Source organism: Trachemys scripta, chromosome 10 (genome assembly GCF_013100865.1).
Source record: "Trachemys scripta elegans isolate TJP31775 chromosome 10, CAS_Tse_1.0, whole genome shotgun sequence".
In the NCBI taxonomy this organism is placed as follows: Eukaryota; Metazoa; Chordata; order Testudines; family Emydidae; genus Trachemys; species Trachemys scripta.
This window is the reverse complement of record NC_048307.1, coordinates 78,658,266-78,672,540: the sequence shown is the minus strand read 5'-3', so window position 1 is coordinate 78,672,540 and position 14,275 is coordinate 78,658,266. Positions and strand designations below refer to the sequence as shown.

The following is a 14,275-nucleotide window of genomic DNA, read 5'->3' as shown; positions in this document are numbered from 1 at the left end:
AAATTTCTGAGTGTTTAAGAAAAGTGTGCTCTTTGTGAGGGTTGGTATAAATAACAGGTGACTACCTCTTCCGTACTGAAATCGAGTAAACCACATACTGGCACTCAAGGCTAGGCTACCTGTGTGGCGATAACATGTTAGCCTGTATGCTGACATTTTTCCCCTTTAGGGAATATACAGATGTTTATGCGCCAAGGAGGGGAACTGACCCTTCAAATCCCTCTTGCTTTTGGGTTGTGCACTTTTAGAGCACAAAAAGGTAGAGGTGGTTCATCTATATAAGGTAAAATGAATTGGAAAAGTATTGATGCTAACAAAACTGTATTGTGTATTTGTGTGAAGATGGCTCAAATCTATAGTATGACTTTAACCTTGGAAAGCGCAAATAACAACCATTCAGTTGCACAGGACTATGGAATTTGTAGCCTTTGAAATGCCAGCTAATGGGAAACTGACGAGGCTTTGGGATCCAAAATCTGATCCCTTCTTTAATACAGTCCAGGTAACACCCCTCCCCCCCCCCCCCCCCCCCCCAAATGTAACGACACCAGCAGCTAAACAATTGAGCATTCCTCCCACAATAAACCACAGGTGCCATGGACAAAAACCGAAGATGTTTGGGTAAAGAACACATCTGACTACATGTTAAATAGAAAGGTTCTCCCCTCTGTAACTTATAAGACAATTAAAAAAAAATTATACATACAAAAAACGAGATGTAAACAAATTACAGTAAGAAAATATCAGAGTCCTGATTGAAACGTAGTCACAGTTTCACAAATGAGACTTTTCACTTAGCTTGTATTATACTCACCAGCATCTATGAAACAGCAAATAAACCCCACACTTGGATAAAGATGTTTTACAATTATTAGCATGTGCTGATGTCTAGTAGTTTACCTGATCTCAAGTGGAAGCAGCAGAAGTGCCACTTGTCATGACAAGAAGCCCTTAAGTTTTATGGCCACTTTTTGGTGAATAGTTCAATGCTTCAGGTTCAATCGCTGTAGTTCTAGGAAAAAGTCAGCAGAGGCAGCATTGTACAGTCATTTCCCCTTCGTTGTTACATTGCTGTACACTTCCTTGCAGAAGTGGATTCTTCATTTGCCTTTTTCCTAATGCTTTCTGTAAAACAAACATCATAGGTGTGTTTCCTCTCACCCATTAGGGGAAGCGGAATGAAAAATATCACTTGAACCTTTGTGCTGAGTGGCAGCTTGACATCGGCACTGATTTTTGTTTTACTCTGAGGGGTGTCTACTCAGTCTGGTTTTTTAATCCTAGTTACTTAACAAAGGAGGCTCTACATGCCTGGCTGTGGGTATTTTTGCTCTAGTAAAGGATTCTGATGAATGGGAGGTACAAAGCGGCAGGAGAAATGGCCCAGCAATATATGGAAATATGTGTACTCCATAAAACAAGGGGAAAAGACAACCTCCTAGGTACTAGAGGAGTTGGAGGCTAATAGTTTAAGACTCTGTATTTAGAAAAAGGACTGGCTGTACTTACATTATGCAACAGCTACAGAAATTAAATAAAGTATTAAAAGGTTAATTCAAATGGTGCTAAGTTTGTATTAAGAGGAAAGTGATGGATTGTTACCTGCTAAGTCTCTTCTACAAATCCCCACCAGGCCTTCGTATAGTCCTTTGATTGGATTTTCTCCTGCCATGATCACACCATGAAGCCAAATAAGCAACATTCTGTGGCCATGCTCCCTGTAGCTTTTAGTACCTGGTAAGAATGATACATGGATGAAACTCTATTTCAATCTGTATGGTGTCCGTAGACTGCATCAGATTCTGACTTGATACACCTGGAACTCCCTTCAACTGTGGTGGGAATTGAGCAAATGGATGTGAGGGTAAATTTGGCCCTATTTGCTACCCAGCCATACTTTTTTTTTATTGAAGCAATCTGATCTGGAAATTAAACCTGCTCTTTAAACAGCAACTCCAACTTCTTAAACCATTTGGACTCACAGCTGCCTGCACTCACAGCAGGTAGGATATCTCCATATATTACATCTCCTAGAGCTGGAAGGGACCCTGAAAGGTCATTGAGTCCAGCCCCCTGCCTTCACTAGCAGGACCAAGTACTGATTTTGCCCCATATCCGTAAGTGGCCCCCTCAAGGATTGAACTCACAACCCTGGGTTTAGCAGGCCAATGCTCAAACCACTGAGCTATCCCTCCCGCAAGTAGCACACTGGTTCTGCTTTTGGCAGGGACAGAATGGGTTGGTGCTACAGTAGCTTTGATTCAGTTTGCATTTTGTAGGTGTAAGTATTTCATGTTCTGCTGTTTTGCTGAATAACTTTCTCAGGTCCTTAAAAACAGAGCCCCATCTCCCCCTTTCTGCACTGTTCTATGTCTGGCTCTACAGGAGGACAAACATCTTCCTAACTGCTTCCCTGGCGGTATTCCCTGCCCTCTTGGAAGGACAGAGCTCAAAAGCTGCACTGGTATTTAGAAGGTTTCTCAGGGTACATCTACACTACAGCGGGGAGTCGATTTAAGATACGCAAATTCAGCTACGTGAATAGCGTAGCTGAATTCGACATATTGCAGCCGACTTACCCCGTTGTGAGGACGGCGGCAAAATCGACTTCTGCCGCTTTTTGTCGGCGGCGCTTACTACCACCTCCGCTGGTGGAGTTAGAGCGCCGATTTGGGGATCGATTGTCGGGTCCCGACGGGACGCGATAAATCGATCCCCGAGAGGTCGATTTCTACCTGCCGATTCAGGCGGGTAGTATAGACCAGACCTAAGAGAGAACACAAAGTTGCAGGAAAGATAATGGTCTCTACTCCAATCTATTGGCCTAATGAGCTATCTAGGCACATTAAGGGTTATTAAGGGTAACTAAGGGTTACTAAGCCCTTCAAATGCTCTTACTGTTGGGACAAATTTATGTCTATTTTGATGGGACATGCTTACATCTCGTCTGAAAATATCTCAGCAGTGACATTCCCGTCACCTTCATAGTGTGAATTTCAAAGCACCTCTGTCTTAATCCACAACTGCAGCTCCCTGACAAAACAGGAGTAGGGAACAAGGCATAGACATCAGGGGAAAGTGAATGAAATCATGCTTAGCTGAAAGGATTAGGTCAAAATAGGTTGACTTCAACAAGAAATCTGGCCTCTTAAAAGCCTTGGTACCACATCCAAAGTAATATCAAAGATTTAATGGAATAGGCTGCCCAAAAAAAAGGTGGTGGTGGTGGGGGGGGCTTCATGTAACTTAGTTATGGCAACCCAGGTCCTTGAACTGGAAGTTTTCTGAAAGCCACCTGCAAGTAAATGACTGAATTTGGCAGAGGATGTTTCATGCAAACTTATGACTCTTTGGGCTCTTCCATGCTTCCACTTCGAGCTGTGATTTGCAAACAGGGATCTTTCCAAGCTCAGAATGCAGGCTGTCCTGATGTACCCTTCTAACTGCCCCCATGGTGCTCTGTGTGCTGAGCCAAAAGGGGAAAGCACTGCCCGTTCCCCAGGAGGGCAGGTGTATGGTCCTGAGTTTCTCTTTGGTGGCTCTCCAAATGCTCTTCTCTAGATTTGCTCCTAATTGCCAGAGGGACAAGCGAAGGGCAAACCGGCCCAGTGGGGCCAGGGTCTTTGGTGGAAGTTGGCTCCCCATAAGACCAGGGCACTGGTAATAAAATCTCACTGGTTAAAGTCCGTGGTCTCCCTGTGCAGAAGAATAAGGAACGTTTATCCGCTTGCCTGAAAATGCCCACTCAGTAGGAAGGTGTTCAGACCTGTCTCGCTTTGTCAGTTACAGCAATCAAGTTTCCCTTTAGGGACAAGACCTCCTAGGCTTGGGGTTTCTCTATAGCAGCCAGGGAGAGGCAACAGACCCCTTGTTTAGGAGCTGTGGATTTTCCTACTAGCCAGTTTCAGGTGAGGACACATTTTTCCTATTTATTTTATAAAGCATTTCAAACGCAATCTTGTGGCTGCTCCATCTGAACCAGGTGGCTTCCTTAGCATGTGGCCCAGTGCCACTGCTGGAGAATTATCTACTAGCAATATATAGATTAAAGGAAAAGGATGGAAATGCTTGGCATAAATGAGACGTCATCTGATTTATACCTGCCCACTGCTGCTCAATGGCTCTGATATGTGCATCAGTGAATTTCCAGTAGTGTGCAAGCTTCTTCCATTCGTTGGGTTTGAGGTATTTAGTAGCTAATCTCCACATCACTGAGCGAATGTGCTGCGTTTCCAGCCTGTGATCTTGTTTAAAGGTTAAGTGTTTTGCCACCCAGGAGTCGGAGTCACTGCTGAGATTGTCCTACGATGTTAAAATAAGAGTTTCAGTGCGAGGCTTCACATTTCTTTTAGGCTGAGAGAAAAAACACCCCCCCCAAAACATCACAACCCTGAACAATGAATCCCTGAACAATGAGCTATGTCCTCTGTTCGCATTCCCCGATTATAGGCTATCGGGTTCCACTTGCTGACGTTCTGATGACAACAGGAAACTAACACTGGATTGTTAGCAGCAGCAGTAGCATAATCCCTAGGAACGCCCATGGGTTCTTCCAGTAATAGACCTACCGTGCTTTTGTTTGTAATGGCCGGTCTGTAATATCCCCCAGCCTTGCCACTGGGGCAGTTTAAGTTCATTCTGACATAGCACATTTCTGTTTTACTAACTGTCCTTTTCATCCTGGCCCAATTAAATACATCTTGTTAATGGCATCCTGGCTACAGAAGCCCATGTAGGTAACAATTTGCATTTCTACAGAGCCTTCTGTCTGACGCTCTTGAATAACATGCTTCAGTAACATGAGAGAAAGCTCTCAACCACCTGCGATGTAGGCAAGTAGTATGAGGAAATGGAGAGGGTAAATGACTGCCCAAGGCCACACAGGCAGCCTGTCTAAGGGCCTGGAATAGAATCCGATAGCCTGGCTCTAGGCCTTCACTGCAAGACTATCCTCCAAGAACTCCTGCTGGGATTTCCAAGAAGGCCTAAACAGGTTAGGTGCTTGGGATGGTGATCTGGGGAACCTATTTACAACTGAAGAACTCTGGCTGATAATACCGTGTTGCTACGAAAGCTGCGGTATCAGGAATGCCCCTATGTTGGTGTGTATCTACCATGCTGATAAGCCTACCTCCCAGACCAGGGACACTGCTGGGCCATTAGAACTCAGCTATGGTCTACTCAGAGTGAAGCACCTTGAGCCAATGGGTTTGTTTGAGTTGGGAAAAGATACTTCCTCCTCGGGTCTGAAGGAAGCAGGGGAGTGGAGAGAGCTGAAATTCTCCAGCTTGGAGACAGGGCTGACAAAGCAGGCAGTTATAACTCATGGGGGTGGAGGGGAGACTCAGAGAGAGAGAGAGAGAAACAGGAAGTTTTGGGCAGGTAGAAGGAAGGTGACGGACTGGCCAAGGGAGAAGTGAGGTGCAGGAGAAGGCTCTGTGTTTCTGAACCCAAGCCATACGCTGCAACGGGAAGACACTGGATGACCCCATCTCCCAGAAGACTTTGGAGTGGTGGGGAAACTGAGGCAAGAAGGCCGATTTGGGTTGGATGTAGTTTTGGAGGTTTCATCACATGACAATCTTTAACTGAAGATTCATCTTTAATTCCTGGAGACTCCAGGACATTCCTGGTAGGATTTATTTTTTTTAGAACTATGTGTGCCTCGTGCTATTAAAGAAAGAGCAATAACGTGTTAGGATCCTGTGCAGAGTGTCTGTACGTTATCTGCTACACCTAGCACATGTCCCTGCGAGCAGTAAATTAGAGCCAGAATGCTCACGCAGCAGGAGTTTTGGGAGAAGGTGTTACGCTATGAGCATATCTTGGGGGTCAGCATTGGTTCCAGAGACTAAGCAGTTGGACTGTGAGGTCTCTGCTCTTAGGAGGGGCTGCTGAATAGATGATCCCGAGACCGTGCCTAGGGACCCCAAGATAGGAACAGCGCCTGGGATCTATTCAGACTCCAGAGGCTTAAAACATCGGCGGGATTCACTGGTGGGATCCCCTCACAGCAGTCTGGTGAGTGGCCAAGAGGGGGCGCTTGACTGGAGTTGTGACAGTGTCTAACTCCCTTTGACTTTCAATGGGGGCTAGACGCATAACCTGCTTAAGTGCTTTATAAACTCCCACTGATCTTTAGGTAACTAAATATCTGTGAAAATCCGGCCTCCCTTCCTCCCAGTGCAGCCAGGATATTTAACAGCAGGGACTCCTATATTAATAAGCGAAGTCTGTGGTACAGTTGTGGGCTGCTTTGTTGTTGTTTTTTTAAGTGGACGATGAAAACAGAGCGCTCTTTGCCGTGGGATCATCTGCATTTCTCTTCCCCTCATCCCGATAAGCACAGAGAACTGTCTTGTATAAAGGATGTTTTTAAGGATACTCGGCTCAGTGTATGTTGCCTACCTTCTCCCATTTGTAAAACCGATCTGCTTTGATAATCATGTCCGCCAAGTTGATATGGTTACCCCGGGCAGCTACATCCAGGGATGTTTTTCCTTGCTGAAATTAAAAAGGAAAAAAAAAAATGGTGTCCAAAATGTATATTCGCCATTTCTCTATTTTCGAGACTAATCTGAGCCCTCCCCCCGTCATCATAGTCTTTGAGCACCTCCCAGTCTTTAATGTACTTTTGTGGTAGGGATTATGCTATTATCCCCAGTTTACAGATGGGAAACTGAGGCCCAGAAAGACGAAAGTGACGTCTAAGAGGATACAGAAGTCTGGGGTGGAGCTGGGACTTGAACCCAGGTCCTAGCCCAGCACCTTAACCATTGGACCATCCTTCCATTTCATCCATCTGCAGTGATTGGATCGTCCATCATATGTGGGAGCTGAAACACCAAAATTACTACTGGTGATAGACAAATGTGATCCGCCATTACTTTATTCCCAGCTCTTTAAGAGATTAAAGCATAATTATTTTTACCTGTTGTTACAGGAGCAGGGTTTACAGAAGCCACATTAAGGGGATCAGCAATCATTGATATAGGCAAGGTGGATTTGGGTGCATTGCAAGCCTAGTGCCTGCAGGGGGTGCTAGAGGGAGTCTCAAAATGGCACATGCTGCACCACTGAGCACTAAATGCATGGGGCAGGTTCTAGCCACTCTCCCAACCCAGCCGGTCATCTGTCCCTTTAGATGCTGAATGCCACTCACTGCTCGCCGTCTCTTCTGCTCTGGGAGCTGTGGTAGCTTTGCTAATTGCCTTGTGCCCCGCCCAGAACCAGATTCCCTATGCCTCTCTATGACAGCAACCATGCCCTCTCTGCGTGCCCTCTCCCCACTGCATCAGGCAGGAGCAACCACAACTTGGCTCTAAATGTCTCTGATCTCACCACTTAGAGAACAGGGGCTTCAAAGCACATTCACGGAGTACCGAACGCTTGCACCCGTGTCTCCGAGGGCACAACTCAGTACTACATGTTAAGTCTGAGACGAACTACGGCCCTTTGTCCAACAGATTCACCGAGGTGTATGGATCTGAATTGATCCGTGTAATCCCACAAATTTCTGCAGTACGTGTATGAACAGAAACCATCTCCTAGAAAACGACACAGGTCAGTTTGACTATTAATGTATGAGCAGTGTATTGTATGAACTGTGCATAGATAGAGAGGAATGGGACTGGAATACATATCATCTGTCTATCTTATCTATCTATCTGTTATCAGAAATAAATGCAGCATACCAGGAGAAGAATTCTGTGTTGGGATTGGCTTTTTGGTAATGAAGAGTTCTCACTTTGTACTGGGGATAAAAAATCTTCAATTTAGCAAGCACGTTTTCTCTGTGAAGTGTCTTCCTCTTGTTCAGTGGTTCTCACCCAGGAGCACGTGTACCCCTGGGGGGACGCAGAGGTCATCCAGGGGGTACATCAACTCATCTAGATATTTGCCTAGTTTTACAACAGGCTACATAAAAAGCACTAGCGAAGTCAGTACAAATTCAAATTTCATACAGACAAGGACTTGTTTACACTGCTCTATCTACAATACGCTGAAATGCAAGTACACTATTTATATTCCAATTGATTTATTTTATAATTATATGGTAAAAATGAGAACGTCAGCAATGTTTCAGTAATAGTGAGCGGTGACACTTTTGTATTTTGATGTCTGATTTTGGAAGCCAGTAGTTTTTAAGTTTGGGGGGACACAAGACAAATCAGACTCCTGAAAGGGGGACAGTCGTCTGGAAAGGTTGAGAGCCGCTGCTCTACTGCTAAGAGCTGCCCGATGGTGGCAACAACAAACATTTATTTTGGTTCAGTACCTAAGGCTAAGTCACTGGATTTAGTTTTGGTTTATAAAACGTGCAGCGGTTTAACTTCATAGCAAATTGTAGCTCTGATACTAACCTGTGGCTGAATGCGCTTGAGTTTTTCCCCCACAAATGCAAATATGCCCAGCTACACTCTCAGAACAAAGAACAGAATTTGCCAGGTGCTCTTAAAATTCTTTTGGTTAATTGGAGTTCTGGGGTTTCTTTTTTCTCCCCAGCAAGCAGAGCACTGACTGCTGGGTATTTCAGATCTACACACACTGGATCTTTTATTTTTTTACCCATTAAAATGTTTCTTTGCACTATAATCCCTATAATTTGTTATTTATGATCGCTACAGAATAACACTGTTCGGTTAGTATAAGTGAAAATATATGGCAATAGCATAGGGTCACCAGATAGCAACTGTGAAAAAGCGGGACAGGGGGTGGGGGGTATATATAGGCGCCTATATAAGAAAAAGTACCAAAAAATGGGACTGTCCCTTTCAAAACGAGACATCTGGTCACCCTACAGTAGCAGGAGTCGGATCTGAGAACTTTGCATAGCAAAGAGAGAACTACCCTGTACTTTTCTAAGAATCATTCACATCCCCTTCAAAATTGAACACCTCCCCCCCCCCCCGCAATAAAAAAGCATTATTTTAACTGTTTATTTCTTGAAAATGTTTGTATGTTAATAACACTGTCAGTTTTACTCATGGGCTGAGATCAAACAAAACATGTCTTTCCTCCAAATCTCCACGCATCTATCCCATCCCTAAGGATGTTTACCTTATCAATTAACTTCAAGTTAACTCCTGCTATGAGAATCATCTCAGCTATGTCTTGTCTCCCGTGTTCTGCAGCGATATGGAGTGGTGTCTGCTGCCTCTGTGGAAAAAGAAAGCAGAAGCAAGTTGAAATACCTGGGAGGAAATGCTGGCCAGGAATGATTGGAAGAAATATGGCCATTTATAACAATACATGACAGAACAAGAAGCAATGGTCTCAAGTTGCAGTGGGGATGGTCTAGGTTGGATATTAGGAAACACTATTTCACTAGGAGGGTGGTGAAGCACTGGAATGGGTTACCTAGGGAGGTGGTGGAATCTCCATCCTTAGAGGTTTTAAGGCCAAGCTTGAGAAAGCCCTGGCTGGGATGATTTAGTTGGGGTTGGTTCTGCTTTGAGCAGGGGGTTGGACTAGATGACCTCCTGAGGTCTCTTCCAACCCTAATATTCTATGATTCTACTGCGAGACAATGCTAAGTGTGTACAGAGGAGCACGTTCTATTCTCCCTCATGCCCATTCAATGTCAATGTAACTCTCCCATCAACTGAATGGGCCCACAGTGAACTGCTAGAGCCATTCAGAAATAACAATGGCCTGGTCTGGTACCAGCACTAGGAAGTCCTCGACGGTACATATTTCAGCCTAAAGATGGATGAACTTGTTGTATTATACAAAGCACCTTTGGGACTATGGGAAGGAAATTTTTTAAACCCTGTGAATCAAGCAGAGATGCCCAGGAAATGGAGAATCTGCTCTAAGTGCCGTCCATAGGCAATGACCACAGCAGCAACAAAACACCTTGGCCAACTGGAGCCAGAGCCAATAGTCATTACATTCTACGGCACGTAAGGACACACGTCAATATGGATACCACTGTTGTGATTTTTTTCTTTCATACTCAAGGACTTCTGGAAAATCCCAGGAAATTTAAAAGAAACCAAACAAAATAATGTGGCAATTTGACGCAGGCATGAAGCAAGCAAGCGTGCATTGAGATAACTGCAAGAGTAGAATGAATAATAACTAAAATCAAATGCTAGGTTATACAGCTCTTTTTGTGTTACAGACTCGTCATTAGTGAGACCACAATTTTGACTGAGAGCCAACCAAATCCATCCTTACCCCCCATTTTCAGTCATTCTTAACTGTCTCAAAATATCCTTCTGTGCTGAAATTCTCTCTCTTTGTGTACAGCTCAGAGGTGAGGTGCTGAATCGGTAAACTTTGTGTAGCCATCACCCAAAGAACTCAACAGGAATTCCACGCACAGAGAGCACTTGCAGGGTCGGGCCCTGCGTTTGCTTGGAAAATGTGAACAATTCAGCCATTTTCATGTTTCAGGAGCTGAACGTCCACGTTTTCCACATTTAAAAGCGTTGTTCTTTCCCCCACCCCTGCTCAGAACTGGCTGATTTAAAACCTCGGTTAATGTGGTTCACGGCTCACAGATGGAAGGGTTCCCAGCCTTACGTTATCCGGGATGTCCAGGTTGCACTCCGTGTCGATGAGGAGTTTAACGATGGCTGGGAAGTTCTGCAGCACTGCAATGTGCACAGCTGATGCGTTTTGCTGTGGGAAGAAGGTGCATTACTTGCATATGAGGGGGAAAAGGCATTGGGGTGTCTAGCTCAACACACAATGTAAGGATCCAAGGATGCAGGTCTACATCCTGGGGCCGTGGGGCCATGGCTTGCTGACACTCATTTGTCAGCACTAAGGGAGATGGGCAAAGCACCATCTTGTTAAACCTGGAAAGTCAATCAGAGCCCCCAAGGCCTGCAGCTGCCTGTTTGGCTCATACCTGCTACCTATGCCAGGAAGTGAGCCACGTGGGCTATCTGAGCAGCTGTGCAGACGTTGGCCCCTGCTCTTGCCTGCTTCCTGCAATCCTGATCCAGCCCTGTTCCTGACCTGCTCCTCACTCCTAGCTCCCGCCTTGCTCCTGCTCCGTGTCTGATCCTTGTCACTCTCCAATTCCTGCCCTTTCACCTTGCTCCTGACCATTGGCTACCAATCCTGGCTCTGCCCCCTGGCTCTGACTTCTGGCTCAACCCTTGGCTCTGGCATTTGGTATCTGACCCCAGTTCCGATCCTTACCTTTGATTACTGGTCCTGATTCTGGCTCAACCCCCTAGCTCTGGGACTTGGCAGTTGACTCTGGCTCTTACCCCCACTTCCATTTTCTGACCTGGATGCCTGCTCTGCCCACTAGGCCAGACAGCCCACGTCCCAATTCCTAACAGCAAGGGCACCTTGGCCAGAACACAATGGCTACTTCTGAGACTTAACTTCCATTCACGCAGCCTTTGGCTTAAACGCATAAACCGCAGCCAGGATTGTTCCAGGTTCTACAAGGGAATGATGTACGGCGAGGCTTAGCCTTCTTCCTGCTGAAGTCCCTGGGAACAAGCTTGCAGCTACTGTTGTCATATGAAACACAACCAGCAACTGAACTCTGCTTTCTTGGAACCCAGCTCTCCTGACAATGGCTGGCGATAGTCTATGCACAGGTGCACACAGACTCGGGGTGGCCTGAGGGAGCAGTTTTCTACCCAATTCTAGCTCCCCCACATGAAGGGACCCTCCATATGGTAAGCACTCCATAACTGAGCTGCCAAGGGGCATTCTCAGGCAGGGCCCAGGATCAGAGGACATGTTCTCCCCCACACAAATCTTGCCTTGGCTGAATGGAGTGCTGTGATTAGCCACAATACGGGCTCGCAGCAATACTTACTTTTGCAGTGTTGAATTGAGCCCTGTATTTTTTTGCCAAGCCGAAAGAAAGGTGGAATTCGGCGCTATCTGTTCATCAATGATTCAAGCCATTTAATATGACTTACATGATTAACTGCATCTATGTAGATTCCTGCATCAATAAGGACCCTGGCCATGTCTTCATAGCCATGGAGAGCTGCATAATGAAGGCAGGTCATCGCTTTCTGAGAAAGACAGCAACATGGCCGATATTAGTCGGGACCTTTTATCAAGCCAAAGGACATATTTCCAGTGGGGCCTCTGCTCATTCTGCTTCCCAGTGATCCCAGTTGTTTTAGAGGCCACCCCAAGAGTTCTCCCTGCATTCCTTCCTCTGGGGAGAAGGGGGGACATCAGTGCACACAGTTAAGGACACGACAATACTAGGATGATAGATTTCAACTGGCTAGCTCCACAACCAAAGCCATAACCACTTTCACATGGGAATGCAACTATTTGGTTGAATGGCCTCGATTGCTCATGCCCTGCAGTGAAATCAGGAGTTGGGGAGGTACAAGGCATGGAGGACTGACCCGTTCAGAGGGAATCTTCTCTAAGATACAAAATTCAGATGAGTTTCGCCATCTCCCAATTGCCCCCTTATCCTTCAGAAAACCCTAATGATCTTTCGCTGGGTGTTGTTTTTTCCCTGTAATAGTCTCATATCTCTCTGTCCTGATGGGCTGTCCTCTTCTCTCAGACAGTGCGTGTTTTCAGAGGGAAGACGATACCTGTTCAATCAGCCTGATGCTACAGCACTATTGGGGTATGTCTTCACTAGCCACCAGATCGGCGGGTAGTGATCGATCTATTGGGGATCGATTTATTGCGTCTAGTGTAGATGCGCTAAATCGATCCCCGGTCACTCTGCCGTCGACTGCAGAACTCCACCGCGGTGAAAGGCGGAAGCGGAGTCGACGAGGGAGTGGCGGCCGTTGATCCCGCGCCGTGAGGACGGGAGGTAAGTCGAACTAAGATACGTCGACTTCAGGTATGCTATTCTCATAGCTGAAGTTGCGTATCTTAGGTCGATCCCCCACCCCAGTGTAGATCAGGCCTTAGATTCCATCCCCATGAAGGGAACTTCAGTTTAATTGGTGGTGAACAATTCTCCCACCCTGGGCCAGACTTTACATGACAAAAAGATGGCTTGCTTGCTCCCTTTGGCCTGGCATTGAAGAAGTGCCCATCTGTTGGCTGGTTCCCAGCTGCACTGTCCCTTGAGAAGGCAGATTACCACACACTGCCCCAAATTTGACACGGCGATGTCGATTTCAGCGCTAATCCCCTCATCAGGGAGGAGTACAGAAATTGATTTTAAGAGTCCTTCAAGTCGATAAAAATGGCTTCGTCGTTTGGCGGGTGCATGGTTAAATCAATCTAACGCTGCTAATTCAACCTGAACTCGTAGTGTAGACCAGGGCTAAGAGAATTCCTGTGAAGGCAGGGCGTCCACTGTAGCGAACAAGTCAGTCTGTGTTTGGGGACAGAATAACAGGCAGCCAATGACCCACCAAAGCTGGGACTGAAAGTGAGATCTTACTACAAATTCCAGAGTACGTGTAGACAAAATACCATAACGGCAACTGCCTGCGCCGGGACCTTCTGGGCAAAGCGGCTCACATTCAAGTGTTTGAGGCCTAGCCTTTGGGCAAATGGCTTTTCCACTCTGCACTGATACTTTATTAACCGAAGTCGCATTCCAGAAGGTGAATGGAGATGAGCCCTGTGTGTGCACTGCTGACTGCGTGTGCACTGCGGCTGTGCCAGCCACGGAGTTGCTACAAGTAGCACAAACGTGAAGTGCTCAGAGACAGAATAATCTTCAGACCGTTCCTGCTCACCTGGGTTTGGGCATTAACGTCACAACCAGCTTCCAAGAGGAGTTTCACGCAGTTGTAGTGGCCTCCCTCCGCAGCCAAGTGCAGAGCAGTCAGACCTTCCTGGAAACACAGCAGAACAAGCTTGACATGGGCATGCTAGTTTAGGCTATGAGAGCCTTTAATAAAGCAAGTGTCACTCTCTGTTTCATAGGGAAGGACAAGCCACAGCTGTGGGGTAGGAGAGTCCATTCATTAACTTGGTCTTCTTTGGCAGCTCGTCTTACGAATCACTGATATGTTAAAATCATGGTTCTAAGGATTCATTCTCACTCCAGACTACAGTTAGGAAAAGGAAGGAAATTAACACACACACGCTAACAATAGAGCGAAGGCCTCACTCCATACAGACTGCAGTGGGAGTTTTGCGTGCAGCTTGGCACTCTGAATGTTCTGATCCGTCGTATCTAATACACTGTTCTTTAACCCATCTGCCCCAGGGTCTGCAAGCAAAGTGATTTTACCCACACATACTAGCTAGTGCAATTCTACCGAGGCACAAAAGAGTGAGTTTGAAAAGGACTCCATGCCTAACTCTGTAATTTACTAGCTTTGATTAATTAAGGTCACAATCTTAATGT

At 46.0% G+C, this 14,275-nt stretch overlaps 1 protein-coding gene across 1 annotated transcript in view; it reads right to left on the bottom strand.

Annotated features, from left to right (window-relative positions):
- Positions 1-519: 519 nt before the first annotated feature.
- Positions 520-14,275, bottom strand: part of ANKDD1A (ankyrin repeat and death domain containing 1A) — a gene marked incomplete in the record, with an annotated part of 34,456 nt that continues 20,700 nt past the window's right edge. The window contains 8 exon segments of the mRNA XM_034783987.1: positions 520-1,125; positions 1,603-1,734; positions 4,101-4,302; positions 6,409-6,504; positions 9,061-9,159; positions 10,531-10,629; positions 11,901-11,999; positions 13,659-13,757. Coding sequence (XP_034639878.1) covers positions 1,064-1,125; positions 1,603-1,734; positions 4,101-4,302; positions 6,409-6,504; positions 9,061-9,159; positions 10,531-10,629; positions 11,901-11,999; positions 13,659-13,757 — 888 coding nt within the window.